Below are 22,307 nucleotides of genomic sequence, written 5' to 3' on the forward strand. Positions count from 1 at the left end.
GATCCAAGCACTTCGTGTGGTATAAATGGAATTGAGAGTGTTCCATCAGCTCTACTGTAAAATATCATGTAAAATCAATGTCTATTATATTTATTAATATTGAATTGTTATATAAAATAAAATAGAATAAAAATATTTCTTGGTCGTTTCCCCACTACTCCTGAGAAAACTAAAAAATTATCTATCCAAAAATAATCTCTACGAAAATGTAAACAAAACGTTTGTACGCAAATTGTGTATCAGATTTACGCGAGCAGAAAGTTTGAACAAAGAATACTTTAAGTTGTTGTAACCAAATAATATACGCACGGTCGGTTTGCTCGAAATCCGAACGAATACAATGCATAACGCGCGCAACACAACTACATTATTTCAACAAACAAATTGTAGTCATTCGGTATTAAATAAACAGCCTTTTATCGCAGTCCCGTGCGCATAATTGCTTTATTGTTCCGGATGTGGTACAGCCAATTATCATCAATTTCGACGTCTTAGTTCACGGGTCAATCGTTGTTTACGATTTCATTTCGAGAGCACGCATCGGTAACGGCTACGCAACACGACCATACAATAACCGTTGTGATTTTATCCGCGGCTTCTCGTCGCGAGAATTCACGCTGTCCGCGTTTTCGCTATAACTGTAGACCATCATGGTTTCTGCGGTAGACGTACGGTATAAATGAATGTGCAGTTGTTAACGCAATCGCTGTGTACAGCCGCGGCACATTCTGCCTTTGCCCGCTGAAATATTGCTAAAACCAACAACGGCTGGTAAAATCCACAGCAGCACGTGACATATCGTTCGCAATCAATAAGCCGCTCGCGGTTAATTGTCACAAATCATTCGAGCTATAATCTTCGATTTCAATCAATCATGTCGTGTCACGTTGACCTACATACATGTGTATGCGTTGCCGAACCGTCGAAACCGCTATTCATCACTGATCATGGTTTCGCGATACTCGCCAACCAAATGCCAGGTACTTAATGCGCGCAGGATCGGAAAAATATGACATCAATGTTTCGAAAATCGATCGCGTTTACGCCGCTGTCTGCACGTATGCGATCGCGTTGTAATGACGCCGTTAGTCTTAAACTCCAATAAAAACAAAACCGTTTGAATGAATGCCGTAAATATTATGTGATTCGAACGTTCAACCGTACCGTGCTTCAGGTAAACCTTGGACCTGATAAATTATTAATACTAGTACTGCTACTATAACTTCTTTGTACTTGAAAACTTGACCCGAGATCGGACGTATTGAATACCGTTTTACATTTTTTACTTATTCGATAACAATTGCAATAGCCGTTTTTAGAGCGTCGGAAAACTCTACCTACCCCCCCCTCCTCCAAATCGTAATTCAAAACCGATTGAAAATCATGGATGATGATAATGACTTGTATATAAATATAAAAATGTATAAATATAAAATTGAAACTGACACCGTTTGCTGTTACTTGGACCTTCCTAATAACCTCCTCTAGGGCAGTCGGTGATAGAGCATCTCCTTGTTTCAAACCAACTGTTGCCTCGAATTCTTCTGAATAATTGTTTCCAAATTTAATTTTACATCTTGATCCCTAAATGCATACTTTTACCATTTTGACTAATTTCGATGGTATATCGAACTTCTCCGTGCTTTTCCACTGTGATTTTCTTTTGATATAATCGTATGCCTGCTTTTAATAAACAGTAATGTAATGGCTTATTGAACTCGTTATGTTTTTCTATCAATTGTAGACTTTCCTAGTTTAAAGCCAAATTAGTATTCACCTATTATTGCTTTCACATATGATTTCAGTCTATTTAAGATAATATTTTATAACACTTTATAAGCTGCATTGAGTGACGATATACCCCTGTAATTATGACAATCTTCTAGGTCACCTTTTTTATATACGAGACATATACATTTTCCTTCTATTCTTCTGATATCTGTTCTTGTTGCCATATTTTCTTAGTTAGTTCTCGCATATCATTAACAATTAGTTCTCCTTTCTTTATTATGATTTCGGCTCCTATCATGTCCTCGCCCGGAATTTTGTTGTTCTTTAGCATTTCTATTGCTTTTTTAATTTCTTTCTTCCCTGATATACATTTTTACCTTACTACTATTGTATATACAGAATCATCCTGTCCTTTATCCTTTATTTCTGGTTAGTGCAGTATTTGTTGGAAAACTTTATAGAAATCTTCAGAAATGGATTGTTCATCTGATATCAGTTCATTATTCTTATTTTTCATTATTGACTTTAATTTATACGGTTTTATTATTTTGTAAACTTTCCTAGAAAACATTTTACAGTCCTTATAAGCCTCCTCCTACATAGCTTCGATTCTTTGTTTTCCCACTCTCGTTTTTCTCTTCTTATTACTCTTTTCATTTCTCTTTGTTTCTGGATTATTCTTCTTTTATATTCTATACTATTTTTCATAACCATCAAGGATTTTGATCAATCTCTTTCTTGTATTTCTTTGTTGCAGTTTTATTTGTTTTATTTTTGCTGTTTACTATACCGATTTTTTCTTCTATAACCTCTTTTATGGTTTTTTCTAATTGTGTTCAATGTTCTTGATATTGTAGTTTTAAGCTGTTGTCCATTTTGTTTTTAGACCTTTTTTATATTCATTAGCTATCTATTCCTCGTTTAATTTGTCTCTATCGAACTTGCGAACTTTTTCTTTTTTGATTCCATTTGATGAGTAATTTTATATGCAATTTTACCTTAAATAGAAAATGATCTGAATGTCCACTTATTCCCTTGTAACTTCTTAAATCTTGTACATTATATTTGAATGGTTCATCGACCACAACATGGTATATTTGGTTTTTTGTATGACCATCAGGAGACCATCCAGATTTGTTTATGTATTTATTTTTGGGGGAAATACGAGTTACTAATAGTCATATACTTTGACTTCGCAAATAAGATACCATAAGTTTGCTCCCATTATCATTGGATACTTCGTATAGGCCGTGTTCCCCAATTGTAGGTTTGAACACTTGTTCCTTACCGACTTTTGCGTTAAGATTTCCTATTACAATCTATTTAGTCCTATAGGGTATACTGCCATAAACTCTATCTAGTTGGTTGTAGAACTCTTCCTTAATTTGCTCCACTTTATCCTCAATTAAAGCATGACAGTTAATTACTGCGATGTTTCCCCAATTGTACACCAACTGTAAGAGACAAATTCTTTCGCTATGTATTATGAAGTTTCTTACAAATGGTAAGATGTTGTTTACTATAAACCCAACCTCATATTTATGGCTTTGACCATAACTATAGCTATAGCACCAAACTATAGTTTGATGTTCCCTACATTCGTCCATCTAATCTCTTGTATAGCTACTATTTCGCACAGATATCTCTGCAGTGCCGATAGTACTGTCATCAGTGCTCCAGCTGCATACATCGTACTTAAACTAAACTTTTGAAATTTGTTTTTCACCCGAGGCTTTGCTGTGTTTTGTTTTGGAACCAATTTATTATAAATTCAATATAATTTTGAAATGTCTTCAAAAGTAATTTTTATATTTGAAGAAGATTCTATGCTGGCTAATTATGCGAGTAGACATTCATGCTTATTTGATTTGCAACATAGTATTTATAAAGATTACCAAATAAAGAAAAACGTATGGAAAGACATATCCAAAAATTTGAACGAACTATGATAATATTAATGATAAGGAATACTATAACAATGTACTTAAAGCGCGTCCCTTGCGGCTACGTTTTGTAGTTGTACGGAATACCTATTTAGTCGCGCGTCTACAGACGCGTCCTTGGGAATCGTACCTTTAGCCACCGGCTACGTTGCGTTTCGCGGTTGCAGGGAGCCTCGTGTACCTGTTGCCACCGGTGGGCAGCGGCGTGCTGTCCGCGGCGCAGGACCGCTTCGGGCACAGGGCGTGCATGATGTTCTCGAACGGGGCGCAGCTGCTGTCCGTGGTCGCGCTGCACCGCGCCGACAGCCCGGCCGCGTTGTACGCGTGCACCGCGCTTACCGGCTTCAACGTAGGTTTCGCGACCGGCTTCACCATATCGTACTGCGGCGAGGTGTGCGAGCCCAAGCTCCGGGGAACGCTGACCTCCATCACCAACCTGTTCTATTTCGGCGGCTACTTGTGCGTGACCGCGCTGTTCGCCGTCACGGCCGACTGGAAGCTGTCCGTGATCATGACCGTGGTCGTACCGGTCTTCAACGCCGTTCTACTGCACCAGGTGAGCGTGTCCAACCGGGGTGGGGATGGGGTTAGGGTTTCGTCGTTCCTCGACACGTCCCGTACAGGCACATGAAGCAGACGGAGCCGTCGAGCAACGCGGAAAGTTTTTTACGATTTCTAATCGTGCGAAATTAAAAAATTATGTTTTTTAAAAAAAAAAAAAGAAAAAAAAACAAAATCGATCTCGAGTTGAAAAACATTACGTTTCAGACTCCCGATTCTCCGATGTGGTTACTGTCGAAAGGCGAAGTGGACAAGGCGAAGAGCACGCTCAAGAGGCTCAGGGGAGGCGCGAGCGATGAAAAGTGTGACGCGGAATTTCAAGACATGGTTCGTTATGCGTCCGAAATGAAACCTGACGGTCATCAAAAAGGTTACCATCGAAAACCGTTTGTTTCATCATGTTTTATAATTATTGATACGTATCGATCGCATTTATCAACAAAACCGAGACGGTAATCGTTCAATATTTCATCAGCTCTTATCGCTATGACGTACGAGAGATTTTTACGATTTCACACAGAGTTAGCCACCTAATATAGTTATCTCGGTGTAATACTGATACGGTACGTACATCCGGTACCGATCTATGCGCGTACAGGAATACGCGAGTAATGCACATAGGAACAGTGTTGGACACTCGTCTCGCTCATTTCTGAGCCGGACAGTGTAACGGTGTACTGTACGGTTAATTTTTATTCGATTCCCTACAAGAAATGGAAAACGAATGATTTATATATTAATTTATTGTTTTTCATTTGTTTACAGAAGAAACCGCACAAAACCCGTTTAATGCAATTAAAGACTCGCTGAACCGTTTTACGGAACCCGAAACGCTGAAACCATTGATATTGCTCATGGTTTTGATATTTTTCATCAACATTTTGTCCGGTATACCGTACACCCCGTATTTGTTATCCGTGTTCGAGAAATTCGAAGTGCCTTTAAGCCCGGCTTGGGCGACGGTCAGTCAATATTAAATATACCGTTTTTCACGACACATGTAGCGATGATAACGATACATTAGCAGTAACTGAATAGTACAACCGCTACCGGGTTATTGAACACGTGTGATGTGTTTCCGCAGACAATCAACATGGGTGCCGGAGTGGCTGGTAACGTGCTGACGATATTTTTAATAAACCGCGTTGGCAAAAGATTTCTAGCGCTGAGCACGATGGCCACCTGCTCGATTTGTTACCTTTCCATCGGATTCGTCGGATATTTTTCGCCTTCGTCGTGTCTGGTATACTCGTGGATGAAAATCGTAATGTTCTTCGTGTCTACGTTTTTCTCGTCAATGGGCATCATGCCCATAGCGTGGATTCTAATGGGCGAATTGTTTCCAATGAAGTAACGAGTATATCTAATTGTACGTCAACGGCATAGTGCGCATAATGTATTGGAAGAGACAAATTTTTGGTAAAATATGTTATGCACATAAGTTATTTTTGTAGTTGCCATTGATGCTGTACACATAGGCGTGCACATATCTCTTTTTCGGAGTATGAAAAGGACTGCCACTGCACCCTCCACTCCATTGAAAGTTATTTTAAGCATTCGAAATGCTGGTAAAAATGTACACGCAAATATCAAAATAACTGTTCGATTTAAAATTTTAATTTTTTCTTTAAAATAAAAAAAAATGACTGAAGAGCAACTTCTTTGTTATAATAACCGTCTTCATAATTAAAATTTAAAATAAATTATGAAAAAAGAAATTAAATATATAAAATTTGAAATGGTTGGAGTAATATATATTTATATAGTGTAAATAAACAAAAATATTGTCATATACTTCGATGAAAATACAGAATTGATACAATATTAATTAATTAATTAATAAATAAAATAAAATAATTAATTAATTAATTAATTACAATACTATTATTAATCAATACTCTTAATTATAATTGATCATAACGCAATTCTGCGTTCAGTTGAGTTTTTGAATGCATCAAACAAAATTAGTTTAAAGCATTAAGCCAATGGCGCATTTAAGGGGGGGGGGGGCGAAAGGGGCAAATGCCCCAAGTGGCAAATTTTTTTAGGAGTGGCAAAATATTCTAACTTTTATTATTGATGAATTCATGATTTTTTTAATTTTCACACCTTTTTCGGTATTGTTTATTATTTTAAAAAATATTGTTGAGCGTCTAATAAGAAATTAAAAAAATTATACCATACCTAGTCACCTAGGTAAAAGTTAAATAGCAAAATAGCTACATTACATTTATTATTAGATAAGATATTATATTTTCGTTCGATGTTTATAATAAAGACTCGGGTACACAGAACGCGGTATTCACTTTAGAACACATTTAAAAAGTTTACAAAAGGAGTAAAATTGTACCTAAAAGTGTTCAATGTATGTTAGCATTTATAAAAGAGAATAGTTTAGTTGAAGTATATCCTTATGTTGTTATTGCTCTAAGGATGCTACTATGTATGTACATCTTCGAGTAATTGTTCAACAGAAAAATCATTTTCTATGTAAAAAAGGGTCAAAACTTATTTAAGATCAACAACGGGAGAAAATTGTCTTAATTAATTAACAACCCTCAACATTGAAGCTGATTTAACGAAAACTATTAATTTTAATGATATTACTGAACATTTTTCTTCTCAAAAGTCAAGAAAAAAATTAAAAGCTATCAATTATTTAATTATATATAATTAATAATAAATATAATATATTTAATCTAATAAAAAACCATGTATTGTTAATCATTGTGCAAATAATAAGTGTTGATTCTATTTTATATATTTAATATATATATATATATATTTTAAGAAAGGAATATTTACTTTGAAAAAAAAATTAGGTTAACGTTAGGATATGTATTACTATAAAATTATCTAATACAATATCGCAATAAACAACTGATTTATAATTTGTTTCATAAAATTAATTTTTGTTATTGCTTAACTTTGAATTTATTTATATATATATATATATTTTTTTTTTTTGGTAAGGGGGAAGGGCAGAAAAATTATTTTGCCCCGGGGCACGTATATATTTTAAATGCGCCACTGCATTAAGCTATTTCATCTCTTTTGTAACATAGTACTTCTTCATTGTTAATACTTAATGTGTTCATTATTAAATTCATACGTAATTTGTGTTTTAAAAATAAATAAAAAATTTTGGGTTCATGGTGTGCACTGCGTACCCTGCTTATACCCTGCGCACGCCTATGACTGTACAGTATACACATTGTGTATAAATGTCGCACATAAAGTCATGAAGAGTACTCAGTTAAAGAACAGTTTTGATTGTTATCAGTGAAAACTTGATAACTTTAAATATCTTTAGAACTTAAAAATTACAAAAGCAAAAATTTCAACATTTGTGCGCTATGCCATCGATGTTATACCATATATATGTGTTATGCATGCATCTACTAAATATGATTACCATAAGCGTATTGCGGTACCGGTCTAGTAAATTTTTTTTATTTTTTTATTTTTTATAAATTGGCGATTGATCCGCTAGGTACTTAAAAACTCCGTGAGATAATTTTTCAAGTGTCGGCCGGCTTACCCCCTGACTACCGGCGATCTCCGAGGATTCTTGGTTATTTTTCAGTGTAAGAGACCTATAGGTAAAAGGGTAAAGGAGAAAAATAAAAAATTGTTGATAGGTATTAATATATAATGGGTATATAAATTTGTATAGAATTCGAACGGCGAATAGAAGATTATAATTGGGGTTGTAATTTTCTACTTTTCCAAACGGGATATCATGTTGAAAAATAAAATTGATGACAACAAACAATGGTCAGTGTTATTATTGTATTTCTTTTTCAAAATTTAGTTTGTGGGGGCCCGTTAAAAATCATCGCTGTGTTCAGGGCCCAATCACACGAGCCGCACGAACACTGGCAAATTGCAATATTACCATTATGATCGAAGGATGATGACCTTAACGCACGCTTATACATGTATTTGCTTATACGAGTTTCCCATGTTGTTTCGCACAGGAGTAAAAACTTCGGAGCTGGCTTTAGTTCGACGACATACTTCATCTTCAGTTTCCTGATGACCAAGTTCTATTTAGATCTCGAGGCGGTGACCGGTTTCTACAACACGTTTGTTTTGTTCGGCACCCTAGGCCTTGTCGGCCTGACGTACATGTATTTCCAGTTGCCGGAAACGGAGAACAAGTCACTGAACGAGATTTCGGAACATTTCAGAATTAAAAGTATGAAAACTGAAAATCAAACGACCTAATACGTGTTCGCATTAGGACGCATGTAATTAGGAACCATCATTTTTACACTGTTGATAATATTAAAAAATTATTTTAGCTTTTAAGTCTTTCCATTGTATCTAAGTATTTTTTGTATTTTTTTTTTAAAAAAATGTATGCATTTTTTTGAAATAATTATTAATAAAAATAAAAAACAACGATGTACACATTGTGAAACTAAAAAATTATTAGAATACATTTGATATAATAGATTTCATATTTTTATGAATGACTATACAATAATGAGTATAACATTTCAAGACAAATGTAGATATAGCGTTAAATAAGATTTTACTTTTTTTGCGAATAAAAATTCTATTTTACATTAATTTTTTGCTAAAAAGATAAATTACTTGACTATTAAACATTGATGATCAAAATAGTTACAACTTTATTGTATTCATATGTTACAACCAGCACTAGATATAATTTATAAGACTAAAAAAATGTAGGAGCTGTTACGAATAAAAGCTAATAAATGTAGTAAAACACTAAAGGTGGGTCTGCTAATGACATTAACTAAATGAGATTATCATTTGTATAATAGCATATGACAATAATACGACTAGGGATTTTTTTCTCTCTTTTTTTTTGTCACTTTCAAAATAATAGCACATTAATCTTTTTGTCTTTCTTTTAATCGGATAACTCCACATTAATTGATTATATGTATTATAATTATATTGTTTGTTTTCCATCACGCCAACACGCAGTGCAATTAATTGGTACATGAACAAAATAACACCGTAAAGCGTGATTGATCGATGGCAAGTTTAATTTGAAACCGTATATTGTGCACTGATCTGTAGTAAAATTATAATTTATTATTATTAGAATATGATAAAAATGTAATAAACAAAAATGTATAATTACTTTAAATGAAGTACATAAATTTGTTTGTGAGTTGTGAGTATTTATATATTAATTGTAGCTATTAAAGACACACAACTTAAATATAGTGTACTTGCTTTTTAAATAAAAACTGAAAAAATTTCAAAAACTAAAAATCATATAATATAGATACACCCCACATGTATGAACCCACGTTACTTATTTCAAATAAATTGTTTGAGTGAAATCACTGAGATGTGTTAAAGCAATTTTCCGTCGATAAACCTTTGAAATAACTAAAATAATTTCCAGGTTGACTTAAGTCCACTGGTTTAATATTATTTATTTATTTATTAATGGGCATCTGCCTTTTTACAAAGTGTTAATTAAAACATATTCTGACTAAACAATACAATAACAACAAATAAAAGAAAAATTGATAATAATATTAAAACTATATAGATAAGTGAAGAATTATGACAACAAAATAAATAAACATAGTAAAATAATAATAAATAAAAAAGTATAATGTATAAAAATTCTAAACTAAAATTTATATAATAATATAGTAAAATATAAAATTCTAAATAAAAATTTAAAAAAAAAATTTAAAAAATCAATTAAAATCAAATAAAATCATTTAAAAAATTAGTATCACAATTAGTTTTATATTGAGAAACTAAAAATAAATAAAAATGTATGTAATGTAAATTACGTTCAAAGCATAACTTTTTGCATGGTTTGAATCGAGATTTCCAAACAATACGCCATACAAAATACCCCAAAATCAGTGGCGTACTCCAAGTAGATAAATTCAGAAGAAAATTGGATAAAATGTTAAAAATTAATATAAAATGATCATTAACATGATAAAATTAAATATTTTATATATACTTGGCAAATATCTTTTTTAATTTAAAATGGTATATTTATTTATAGATGTTGAAAATGTTGGGTATTTGAAGTTATGGTGAATTTGAAGGGACGGGGGGGGGGATTAATATAGTTATTTAAAACTGATAGTTTCAACTTCATTTCTATGGTCCAAAATATTAATAAAAATAAGTTTTTAAGCGTATAACTTTTTTTTCTTATATTGACTATTTTATATAGCAAGGGGCCGGGAACCTTTTCGTAGAAAAAAGTAATTTTTTTTAAAAAGCTACATAACCACGATGTTCAGAATGATTTTTTGGATAACCTTTTTTCTTTTTTTAGTAAAAAATGAAGCATTTCGATTATCCCATGATGTTTTGGACAAATGCAAAAGTATCAGTTGACTCTTAAATCCTGTATTTTCCTCTTCAATTTTACGCTTTTTGTTTAAAGACATCTCGTTCACAATATTGTTATATTTTAATACGATAAAGAGTTTATAGAAATTAATAATAAATATTGTAGGATCGTTATATATAAAATATTATTTAATTTCTACCTAAAATAATCATCGTTATTAAGAAACTGAAAAATACTATCACTATAATAATTTATGTTTTACGAGTCTCAATATTGATGCATTTTCTAAAAAGCCATAGATTGCATGTTAATGAGCCACAAGTTTCCGACCCTTGTTGTATAGGATTCCGTACGAAAAATTTCACGTGCAATATTTATATAAAAATGATTGTTGAAGACGTTGGACTTTTTAATATATTTCATAAAGTCAACACTAGAATATAGTCAATTAAATTGATAATGATTAATATATAAATATGATATATTTCTTTGCTAAAAAACTATAATTTATAATTTATAAATAAAAATAAAAATAATTCTATTGTATGTATTTATGATTTATATTTTATTTGATTTCATATAGTAATATTATATCAAGTTCATAGATCATCATAATTGTTTATAAATGTATCTAATTATTAATTATAAAATATTAAAAAACATGGATTAAGAAATGTATAAAGTTAACAAGTTCTGATACTGATATCTTGTAAGGAAAGTTTATAATAAATCCTAATCTTTTAAGTAAGTAGATGTTTATTGTTACTATAGTTTAAAATTTATTTTGGTTTTTATTTTTTACTTTTTATAAAAATGAATTATTTCATGGAACTTTAATGACATTTTTCTTAATATATTTGAAAAAAAATAATTTTGTGAAATTGTAGTAGGTACCTTTATTGAATGATATAGTATTAAGCAACAGTTCGTTATCTCGCATAAATTTGAATTGATAGAAGTCATTAGATTTGCTTGTGATCACGTGAAGATTATTTAATTAGTCTGCAAAATAGGAATATGGCCAGCCTTGTATTCGATGCATAATTAACAATAAACATAAACTAAAATAGGGCAATTATTGGCTTTTAATAGTGAACAATTGTAATTAAAGTATTAATTATGTTTATATATTGATGCTTTGTCTGTGCTACAAACTTAAGAACTTAACTTAGTAATTTTTTATTTGTTTATATTATGAGATTATACTTTTTTTAATACCCAACCTCATATTTTTTATATACTTTAATATTTAACGAAATCGATTAAAATCATAATTTTTCAATTTTATAAAATATAAATACAAATTGCATCCTTTAATTATTAGACATTACTTACAATATTAATAAAATAAGACATGTTAATTAACAATTTTTCAAGAACATTTTTTATTAAATATAATTTAATTATAATTATTTGATTTAATATTTAATCAATTAATACTGATGCATTTTTTCTAAAATACGATTAAAATTACGCTTACATATAATATTAATCAATATGCGTTTGCTTATAGCTTTGATTTTGAATTTTTATGTATAGTTTTCAGTAAGCTTTGATTATAGTATTGCCTCAAAGTATTGTTATATGAATCAGTTACATCACCTGAGTTATAAACAAAAAAAGCCTATAAGAACAATGAATATCTAATTTTGAACGCACGTCAATACATACATCTAATCATGAAATACCAAGATAAGGAAACAAATAAACATTGATAGATAAGAGATTGTTAGTCTTACAACATGCATAGATCCAGAAAATTTTAACATAATAAAAAAATATGAAATAAAATTTATTACTTGACATTGATTGTTAAAAAAAGAGAAAATAACAAAACAAAAACAATTTTACGTTATGACATGATATAACTTGATTATACAAAATTAGTGCTATAATTCGCACGATGAAAATTATTTTTAAAAAACTTGTCAAAATCCTACATTATAGGTTTTGAATGAGATCGTGCACTGCGGCGGTAGATACATATTTGATGGTGTCACTAAACCCCGTATCTATTTAAATTTTAATAATTAAATTAAATGAACTATAATTATTCGTAGTATCTGTTTGAAAACCTCGGTAAATTCATAATTTTTCCGAAATCGATAAAAAATAATCTGTAAAATATCATATGATAGATTTGTTTTCTCACAGATAAAATGTAATTAATATTATGCACTAATTTGTATTGTATAAATAATTAATATAAGATGAGTCATGATGCTGCTCAAGTCAAATGAATTCGTTTTATCTGAATAGAAATGGAAATGACCTTTTGTATACATAACTTTATCAGTGGAACTTTATGCCACACCCTGTAACAAATTTAGTAGATAAAAAATTTTTTAGGTGATACATATACCACTGAAAATCACAACTGTTATACTAGTATTTTTTAAACCATTGAGTTGGTACACGCGTCCGCCTTAGACTATATATAATATATACATACGATAGTTTATCGCACGTGCTAAATAAAAATGGAAGAGCGCAATAACTGTTAACTTTACTCTTAATAAATCCTAAATTTAATTTTTGATTTTACTATTGTTAATCGCTTGTGTTTCATTTAGAAGTACACGATAAAAAAATACTCGAGAATAGTAAAAGATTATTCAAAAGTTCACCTTTTTTTGAAGTTCATCTTAAGACTTGGGATTGCATTCTCGGTACAGTAAGTCACTTTTGTTTAAAGTTATGTAGATGTACTATAATAAAAATCAAAAAAAAATCAAACAATAGTACATCAATATGTAACTTTTTACGTGTGTGGTCGTTTAGACCAATGTTTTGCATAATTTTGCTTAGGATACAAAAACTATACTTTCAGAATTACGTCAGTTATTATGGAAAAAAACGCCTTAAAATACTTAATTGTTAAATTTTGAAAAATTATCAAAACTTACACCGTATAGATCGAACTGCTTGTCCGTTCAGGCTATGGTTTTTCCTTTATTTATTTTAAAGTTTTCGTAAGCAATAAAAAAAAATTTATAATAGAGTCTTTAACAGTGAAATATGTCAAATGTCAGTTATTAAAGGCTCGTAATCAAACATTAATTACATGAGAAACGGGTGTTCACCGTTGACACTTTTATAATATTTTAATGAGATGCGGCTTGCTTATTACAAAATTGCTCTTATTTAAAAATAATTATTGAAATTATATTGTTACAGTATGATAAACAAACTAATTATAATAATAACAGAAAAAACAATTCTAATTTTACTAAGTAGTCAATAATGATTGTCTGTAAACACAACCTTTATACTAAGACTCCTCCTACATAATATATTATATTGTTTGATTCTTTGAAAAAAAATAAATCCAATAATATTAACACGAAATTCCTCTTGAATAATCGATCTATTTTTTCAAATCATAATTGAATATTGCCAAAAATCAGATTTTCTTTATACACAAGGCTGTCACTTTTAAATATCAATATTTTTATTATTCGTTCCTAATTACATTTTGAATACATTTTTTTCATTCTTTACGATTCCGTATATATCATGCGTCCATCATACAAGTCGCTCGTGTTTGAAATACTTAGCACGTTCGTGATGCAATTAAAAACAACCCATATATTAACTATTACCAAGTACAAAGTTTTTGTTTGATTGTAAATGGACATTATAATCGACAATCGCATCACATTATTTAGAAATCAATTCATGTGATTCAATATTAAGCAACATTTTTGAGAATTATTAGAAAATAAAGATCATATTGTTTTTTAATAGTTATTTTAGGTTTTTCGACTAGAATTGAAAAACACTTGATTTCATTATTCCATTTTAAATTCATAAATAATTTATGTATTCATTTCGCTCCATTTTCTTTACGATCTTATAAATACTGAAATATAGATAGTTTGTTGGTAACCAAACAATAATAATATCATATTAAATATAATTATTATAAAAAATATTAATCTTTCATTTCAATAAATCGGGCTCAGAAGAATGATAATTGAATAGCTGTTACCTGAAATCCCAAACATTAATAATAATAATTTTAGTCGTAATGGTGTTGAAAAATTATGCTATTTGTTATAAAAAAACTACTAACGTTTTTCTGTGAGTTTACTTGATCAATTGTTTGTTGAGTGTTAACTGCAATTATTCCACACGAAATATTTTTTCTTGTTGACAACTATTATGAACATATGTATAGTTCGAGCGGGCTATTCCGATGAACTAATTATATTTTATTATTTTCAGTGTCAAAAAATGCAAAAGAAACAAGGAATGGATTTTTCCTACGGACTAAAATCTACATTAGCACAAGTAAAACATTATAACATGCATTATATAGTTATTAGTTAACCATGGTAAAAATCTTAGTTCCATTGATTACAAAAAAAAATTAATCAAGTATAGACGTGTTTGCGAGTAGTAGTCATACATTAAATATGCATGAAAACTGTATATTTTATAATATATAATATAAAATATATTATGGTACCAGTAAAACACTATATTTATGATTAGTAAATATACGAACTAGAAATGAGACATTTTTTCTACGTCGAAACATGACAACAACCTAGTACATACTATTTCTGTAATCGTAATCCGACCATTGTCATAATTTACAGTGTTTGGTGTTGACGACAACGTATTTTCTAAACGCCCAGCAAGGAATAAACATAGCTATGCCGATGACGATCATCGGGGCTTTTCAGAAATCAAATAGCAACCAGTCATATGATACCGAAATCCAACTTACAGAAGAACAGTTGTCGTGGATCGGTGAGTTATGCTAGTATTACACCGAGAATCATTGATTTTATATTAAAAATCAATGTTTCGAAATATCTAATATACTCAATATAAACCTGAAAAATGCGTGTTATTAGGTATTTATGTGTACATGTGAAAATATCAATGATTATTATTGTCCGCGAGTTACTACCAAATATGTATATATTTTTTTTTTACTTTATAAGCCATATAAAAATACTCAACAAAGTAGAGATTCCTGATATTTATTTATTTCATTTTTTTCATACGTAATATTGTGCTTTATCTCTGAATGGAATTTGAAAAATTTCAGTAGTTCAAATGAAAACCGTAAAATATATTTGTAAAATGTGCATATATACGAAGATCAACAAAGATATGTTGATTTTTCGTGGTAGGTATGCTTACAGTACTTTAAACGTGATTTGATTAGAAGTTAAAATTGTACTCTCGACATTATGTTGATAACATGTCAGACTAATATCGTATTATAAAATACTCCCAGATTTGAACAATTCCAATATGTCACGATGCATAAATGATACTAAATATCTATTGTTCGATAAAAAATATTTAATTACTTACCGATTTCCAACACTATTTTACGAATGCAAGAACGCGGTGCATTATATTCTCGTGTCTTCGTTAATCGTTTTGGTCAACCATTTGGTTGCCAAATTAGGTTATGTTCAAAACGTAAACAATATTGTATACATTACGCAATAATGGTGTGTTGAACTTAATTTTGGCAAAGAGCAAAAATGTAGATAAGGCACCCTTCCTCTATCAAACCTTCACTGATGGGCTTATATAATCTACTAAAACGTGAAAATTAATGCTTACAAAATGTGCCTATATTTGTATATTTTAAGTACTCAATAAGATAATATTTATTTCACTCCGATAGTCTATTCCAAGGTCGCTAAACCACGGCTCACGAACAAGTTATAATCGGTTCTCCTATGAACGGCAAATAATCTAATGATGTGTGTAATATTCTAATGTCGTTATCGAACACACGTGTTAATTATTATCTGTGTCGGCTGTGTCATAGTTTTGGTCCACTAAGAATTTTGGATATTTTTGGTGGCTCTCGAAGGAAAAAGTTGGGAGACCCCTGATCTATTCTAACAAACTACAATATTATAAACACAGTATGGCAATACCCACCGTCTTTCTAACAAATTTTAAAGGAGCACTTGCATCAAAAAAATACCTTTGCCACCCCAAGTGTGGGTGTGTGTGTGTGTGTGTATGAGTAAGGTATAATACAATTCCTACATTAATGAACGCATGCAGATTAAGCGCCTTGAGATTCATTATTATTAATGTGCTATTAATATTGAGAAACCGCAGTTTTAACCTTTGATGGTGTAACTCATAAGCAAGGCTGTACCGAAGGGGGGTCTAGGGGGGGTGTCTCACCCCCAACAAAAACACCAGTCGGCAGTCGGACTTGTTTCATTATAGCCTAGAAGGACTTAATTTTACTTATTGGAAACAAATATTACATATTTCGTAATACAGTATATACACGAATAAAATTTATATAACTACTTATTATACATTATAAAATATTATTATTATATATACATAATTAAACTGTCAATTTTAAGAACGTGCGACACTTACACATATATACATGTTAAAAAGTAAAAATACGATTACATATAGTTAGTTTATTACATTAATACATTACATGTAGTACAATCTACTACATACATTGAGTAAAAAATTTGTAGTTGGCATTTTTCATATTATTCACCCCCCCCCCCCCTTGATTTTCATCTTCGGGACGGGCCCTGCTCATAAGTGGTTTAAAATATTTTAAAAATAAATAAAATGATTGTTTAGGGCAAAGTTTATCTGTTCTAGACATAAATTTTTTAAACTAAATCATGTAGATAGAATAACTATTAATAACTACGATTTGTAACATGTAAAAATTTGCATACATTTCTAATCGGAGTCGTATTGATAATTATTAGTTTTTGATTTATTCAACGTTGCAATGTTCTTTGTAATGAATATAATTTATTTTATCATGTACCTATCAAATGATGCGTTAGGCTCATGCATCACACTGGATACGATAACCTGAACTTTACCTCGAACTTACATCAATAAAAATATAAATAAATCTAAAAAGTTATAAGTAGACCAGCAATATCAACGTTCGAGTATTAAAACGTTTTACGTGACATGCGATAATAAATTATAACCGAGTTTTAAAAAATAATTTGACGTATACTCAAATAAATCGTTGGCAGTCCAATACGTATTAGTGATAATAATATTATTCTTCTTCTTTGTAAACGACCATTGAGATCATATATTCAAACATATATCACGCAACTTTCCCCTATCCATCGCTAAAACACAATATTATTTATAGTTATTATTGTTGAATTTTGTAATCCATACCGTACTTATTTTCAACATGGAACCTAAAAATTGAATCAGCCGTTGAGGATTAAAGAAGTATAAACGTCGAATGGAAACAACCTTAAATCACGAAACCAATTTAAATAGCGTCCATCTTAAAAAGATAATTAGAAATCGTTTTATTTTATAATTGAAATTCTGTAAGCTAATGGCTCCAATCAAAATATCTGCTATTATAAATATTATGATATTTTTAAAAAGTGTAACATTGTTAATATAATGCATCTAAATAATAAATTATATCCGATGCGGGGTTACGGCTTGAAAAAATATTAGAATTATTAAAATTGTCTACCTTCATTTCGAAGAACATCGTTTTTAAAATATCATAATATCGATGTTCACTACCGATGATTCAGAATTCTCACAGCCCTGTGGTGCGCACGATAAAAAAAAAAAAAAAATTAAAAAACGATTCCAACGAGACCAACATCACAAATCAACCAACATTCACCCGGTACGATACTGTTTTCAGGGAGTCTGGTGTACCTGTCGCCGCCCCTCGGCAGCTTGTTTCTGTCGCTGGTGCTGGCGCGGCTGGGCCACCGGGTGTGCATGGCGCTGACCAACGTCGTGCAGTTCTCGTCCGTGCTGATCGTGGTGCTGTTCCCAGTCTCGGTGAACACCCTGTACATGTGCTCGTTCCTGATGGGTCTGAGCACGGGTTGCGCCACCGGTCTGTGCATATCGTACAGCGGCGAGGTGTGCGAGCCCAAGCTCAGGGGCTCACTGACGTCCGCCCTGAACGTGTTCTACTTCGCCGGGACCTTCTTCGTGTCCACCGCGTACGCAATCACCGACAGCTGGAAGAAATCGCTGATCTGCAGCATCGTGTTCCCGTTGATCAACGTCGTGGCACTGTCACTGGTGAGTACGGACGCGGACGCCGAGTATGGCGATCAAGGCCGTAACTTGGAGGGTGGGGGGGGGTTGGTTAGGGTTCTAAACCCTCTACCTCCCCCGAAGTTTTTTCTCGATAAATAAATATGTGTCGAATGATTTCGAATGTCTGTTACGTTTGAAATTTTAAAATTTCCTAGTCGTAAAACATATTTGTACTGTAAGCCCCTCCCCATCATAAACAAATGTTTTGCTAGCCACGGCCTTGACGTTCTTCGTGATACGTGTCTAGATCGTAAGCGCACCGGAACGCGGAGCCGTCTCGGGGTACACCACGAGAGTAGTTAGTGCGCATAGCGGTCGGCACTTTCAGAACGACTTTCGCGGTAGTTTCGGACAACGGACGGAGACCGTTTATGATTACGTTCCACAGCTTCGCCTGGTGTGCGTACGGTCTAACGGTAATTATAACCGTCCGAAGGAACGAACCGATACCAAAGGGTAAATGATTGTTTTCGAAAAACGTGCGCGTTCATGTCCGATCGCCGCAGTAATGCGCTACTACGGTTTTAACCGTTACGTGGTCAGCGAACGGTACGATAAAAACGCTTACCAGTTACGTTTTGTCTTCCGATTCCGTGATGTGTACGGGACTCGCATATTCTTACGTTACAATCGTTTACAACAGTATAAATATCTCATCTCGTAGCGGTGTATGTAAAACGAGTTTTTGTTCAACAGACACCGGACTCGCCCATGTGGCTGTTGTCAAGGGGCAAGGTGGAAAAGGCGAGAAAGGTTTTGAGAAAGATCCGGGGATGCGCGAGCGAAGAGAAATGTGCCTTGGAGTTCCAAGAGATAATCCAATACGTGTCGAAATCCACAAAATCAGGTATTTATTTTGTTGAACCATCAAACAACCGGTTAATAGTCATACGTGGTTATTTATTGTTTTTCTCGTGCACGAAAGTGCTGTGTACATGTTTCAAACGACTGAATACTAGAATTTTGTTTGTTAAAAACCAAGTTGTACGTTAAACATTAATTCCGAGAAGGAGATCCTATGGATATCCTTTACTTATTTAAGTATTTTCATTGCTCTACGAAGTATAAACTAAATGCATGCTTAATTTATCGGCGTGAACTTTTTATTTTTTTTTTTTTTACTGTTAACTTATTTCTAGTCCCCATTAACTTATTACGGTCTCATAACCATACACTCGTCGTCAAGCTTCTTTGCGTGTTACTCTCGGTGCGCAACTAATTCTTCTATTCGCTGTTCGGCTGTACGGCGAGACAAATCAATGAAAACAATCTGTAATTTCAGCCTTCATAATTATTATTACTTATCAATATTTTTTAACTCCGACATGCGCTAAACAAATTTTACCGTTTGCATTGAGTGCAATACGCTTATTGCCATGGCCATCGATCACCGTTGAATATGTACCTAAGTGAAAATAATTACGGATTACGGAATCGCAATACGATGCGTTCTGTCTGGACGTGTTCGTATTGAACGCGCATTAATACATGTTACCGTCGCATTTCCGTTGTTTTTCAGAAGAAGCAAAGCAAGCGTCTTCGTTTAGAGACCGTTTTTCACACCCGGAACTGTGGAAACCGCTGAGGCTGGCTATAATCTACTTGTTCTTCTCGAACGTGCTGTCCGGCGTGCCGTACTCGCAATACCTGTTAAAAGTGACGGGAACAATCAAGGACGACACCCCGATAACGGCCGAGTGGGCAGTGGTGAGCACATCATACGATCGAAAACGATCACACGAGGTGTGCAAAACGTTTTAACATATTTTTTCCGTTCATCCGCAGTCCGTGTACACGGCGTGCAGCGTCGCCGGAAACATATTCACCATACTGCTGGTGAACTGCCTGGGGAAGAGGCGCCTGCTGCTGTCGACCATAGGGATTTGTTCGCTGTCCTTCCTGCTCATCGGAGTCATCGGACTGTTTTTCGACGTTTCCTACTACGCGTCCTGGACCAAACTGATCCTGTTCTTCTTGACGATGATCTCCTCGTCGATGGGCATAATGCCGATCGGATGGATTCTCATTAGCGAAATATTCCCGATGAAGTACGTATACATCCTTGCACTCTTAACGTTTTCCCTCGTAAACGCGCCCGGACGGACAGAGCCCGATTAACAGCAGCAGCTGTTCACAACATTCAAAAACCGGTGTTAAACTGAGCGAAAAAATCGCATCCACTAGCATTAATTTACCCTGCGGTCCTAAAACATTTTTCCCGAAACAATATTCAATGTTCTCACCACGCGTGCGTACGGATCATGAGCTACTACAACATTCGTTCGGAAAGTTCGGAGACGCCAAAATAATTGTTGTTCCCGAAACGAGTAAGGACCGTGTCATCCTCACCGCGCTACGCTGCAAATTAATTTCCGGTATTTAAAATAATGCATTTTGTTTCATTAACAAAACAGACGGTTGCTAATTATAAAAAAAAAAAAAAAACAGTAATTATAGTCAATTAAAAATTATCGAGTCGTGAAATCTATCAAAACAACATCCCCCATCGACATGGTTCGTACGTACTATATATATATATAGTATACTATATACATATATATATATATATATATATGTATATGAATGTATTCTCGCAATAGATTAGGTATCCAGAGACTCCGGAAGTGATTGTTTTCGATACGTTAAACACTGGCCGACGTATAAGTACGCACGTTTATACCCGATACGAACGAAAGCGTATAAAAATAACGATAATAACTATATTATAAGTTCGACGAGCGAAACAAACGGCCGGCCTTATTGATCGCGTTGAAAACGTTTCGCAGGAGTAAGAATCTGGGTTGCAGCATCTGCTCCGCGGTGTACTTCCTACTGTGCTTCGCCATGACCAAGTACTACGAGGACTTCGAAGCGTTGGTGGGCTTCTACTACATGTTCGTGTGGTTCGGCGTCACGGGATTCGTCAGCCTCGTGTACTTCTACCTGTGCGTGCCCGAGACCGAGAACAAGACGCTCAAGGAAATCGCCGACCAGTTCAGACTCGAATCGGCGTAGTGGTCTCCCGTCCGTTAGTTTTCCGTCGATTCCGTCGCGCAAACGTTCCGTCCCCGTACGACGTGCGACCGCGTTGTCCCGTACGGGACGTCAGCGGCTCGTGCGCGCGGCCACAACGCGGCCGGGACCAGTCGCGCACGTGCTCGTCGAACGGCGTTCGACCGGCCGCAAAAGGCGCGACCCGTTTTTATTGTACAAATCGAATAGACTGACTTTTCACTGGAGACCGACGTGTACCTTCGAAACGTGAAAATATAATTTTCTGTATATAGACTGTCCGATAAATCTCTGTACACATGCGTTTATGTATATTATTATTATTATTATATTATTGTATGTATTTCATTCGGTGCGGTATTTATCTTCTTTGCGCGTACCATCTTACACCCGTCTATATCGTCGTGGTTGGAGCGCCGAGGATGAAAAAATCGACAAACGCAGCCAACGCCTTTACGCTGGGTTCGCGTCCGCGCACGAGTGTTACACGATCGGTGCGGTCAGTGTTCAACTGGCGCTAACGGTAAACCACTCAATTTCTCTCTGTCCTAAGTCTATTATATTGTTACACTTCCACCGTGCGCCCGTCTCATATCCTTAACCCCGGATGTACACCCGTCTGCAAGCCCTCGGTCCGCCGAACAGTCGTTTCTTTTTCATCCCGT

At 33.5% G+C, this 22,307-nt stretch overlaps 1 protein-coding gene across 1 annotated transcript; it reads left to right on the forward strand.

Annotated features, from left to right (window-relative positions):
- Window positions 1–859: 859 nt before the first annotated feature.
- LOC112691458 lies at window positions 860–21,990 on the forward strand. The gene is made up of 14 exons (XM_025565709.1): window positions 860–980; window positions 3,842–4,230; window positions 4,443–4,605; window positions 5,001–5,197; window positions 5,320–5,585; window positions 8,216–8,457; window positions 13,104–13,225; window positions 14,779–14,844; window positions 15,156–15,309; window positions 18,221–18,612; window positions 19,327–19,477; window positions 20,150–20,337; window positions 20,416–20,678; window positions 21,417–21,990. Exons 1-14 carry the CDS (start codon window positions 875–877, stop codon window positions 21,643–21,645), a joined length of 2,928 nt encoding a protein of 975 aa, XP_025421494.1. The 5' UTR covers window positions 860–874; the 3' UTR covers window positions 21,646–21,990.
- Window positions 21,991–22,307: the final 317 nt, after the last annotated feature.

Source organism: Sipha flava, unplaced genomic scaffold, assembly GCF_003268045.1.
Source record: "Sipha flava isolate LNK unplaced genomic scaffold, YSA_version1 615_pilon_pilon, whole genome shotgun sequence".
In the NCBI taxonomy this organism is placed as follows: Eukaryota; Metazoa; Arthropoda; class Insecta; order Hemiptera; family Aphididae; genus Sipha; species Sipha flava.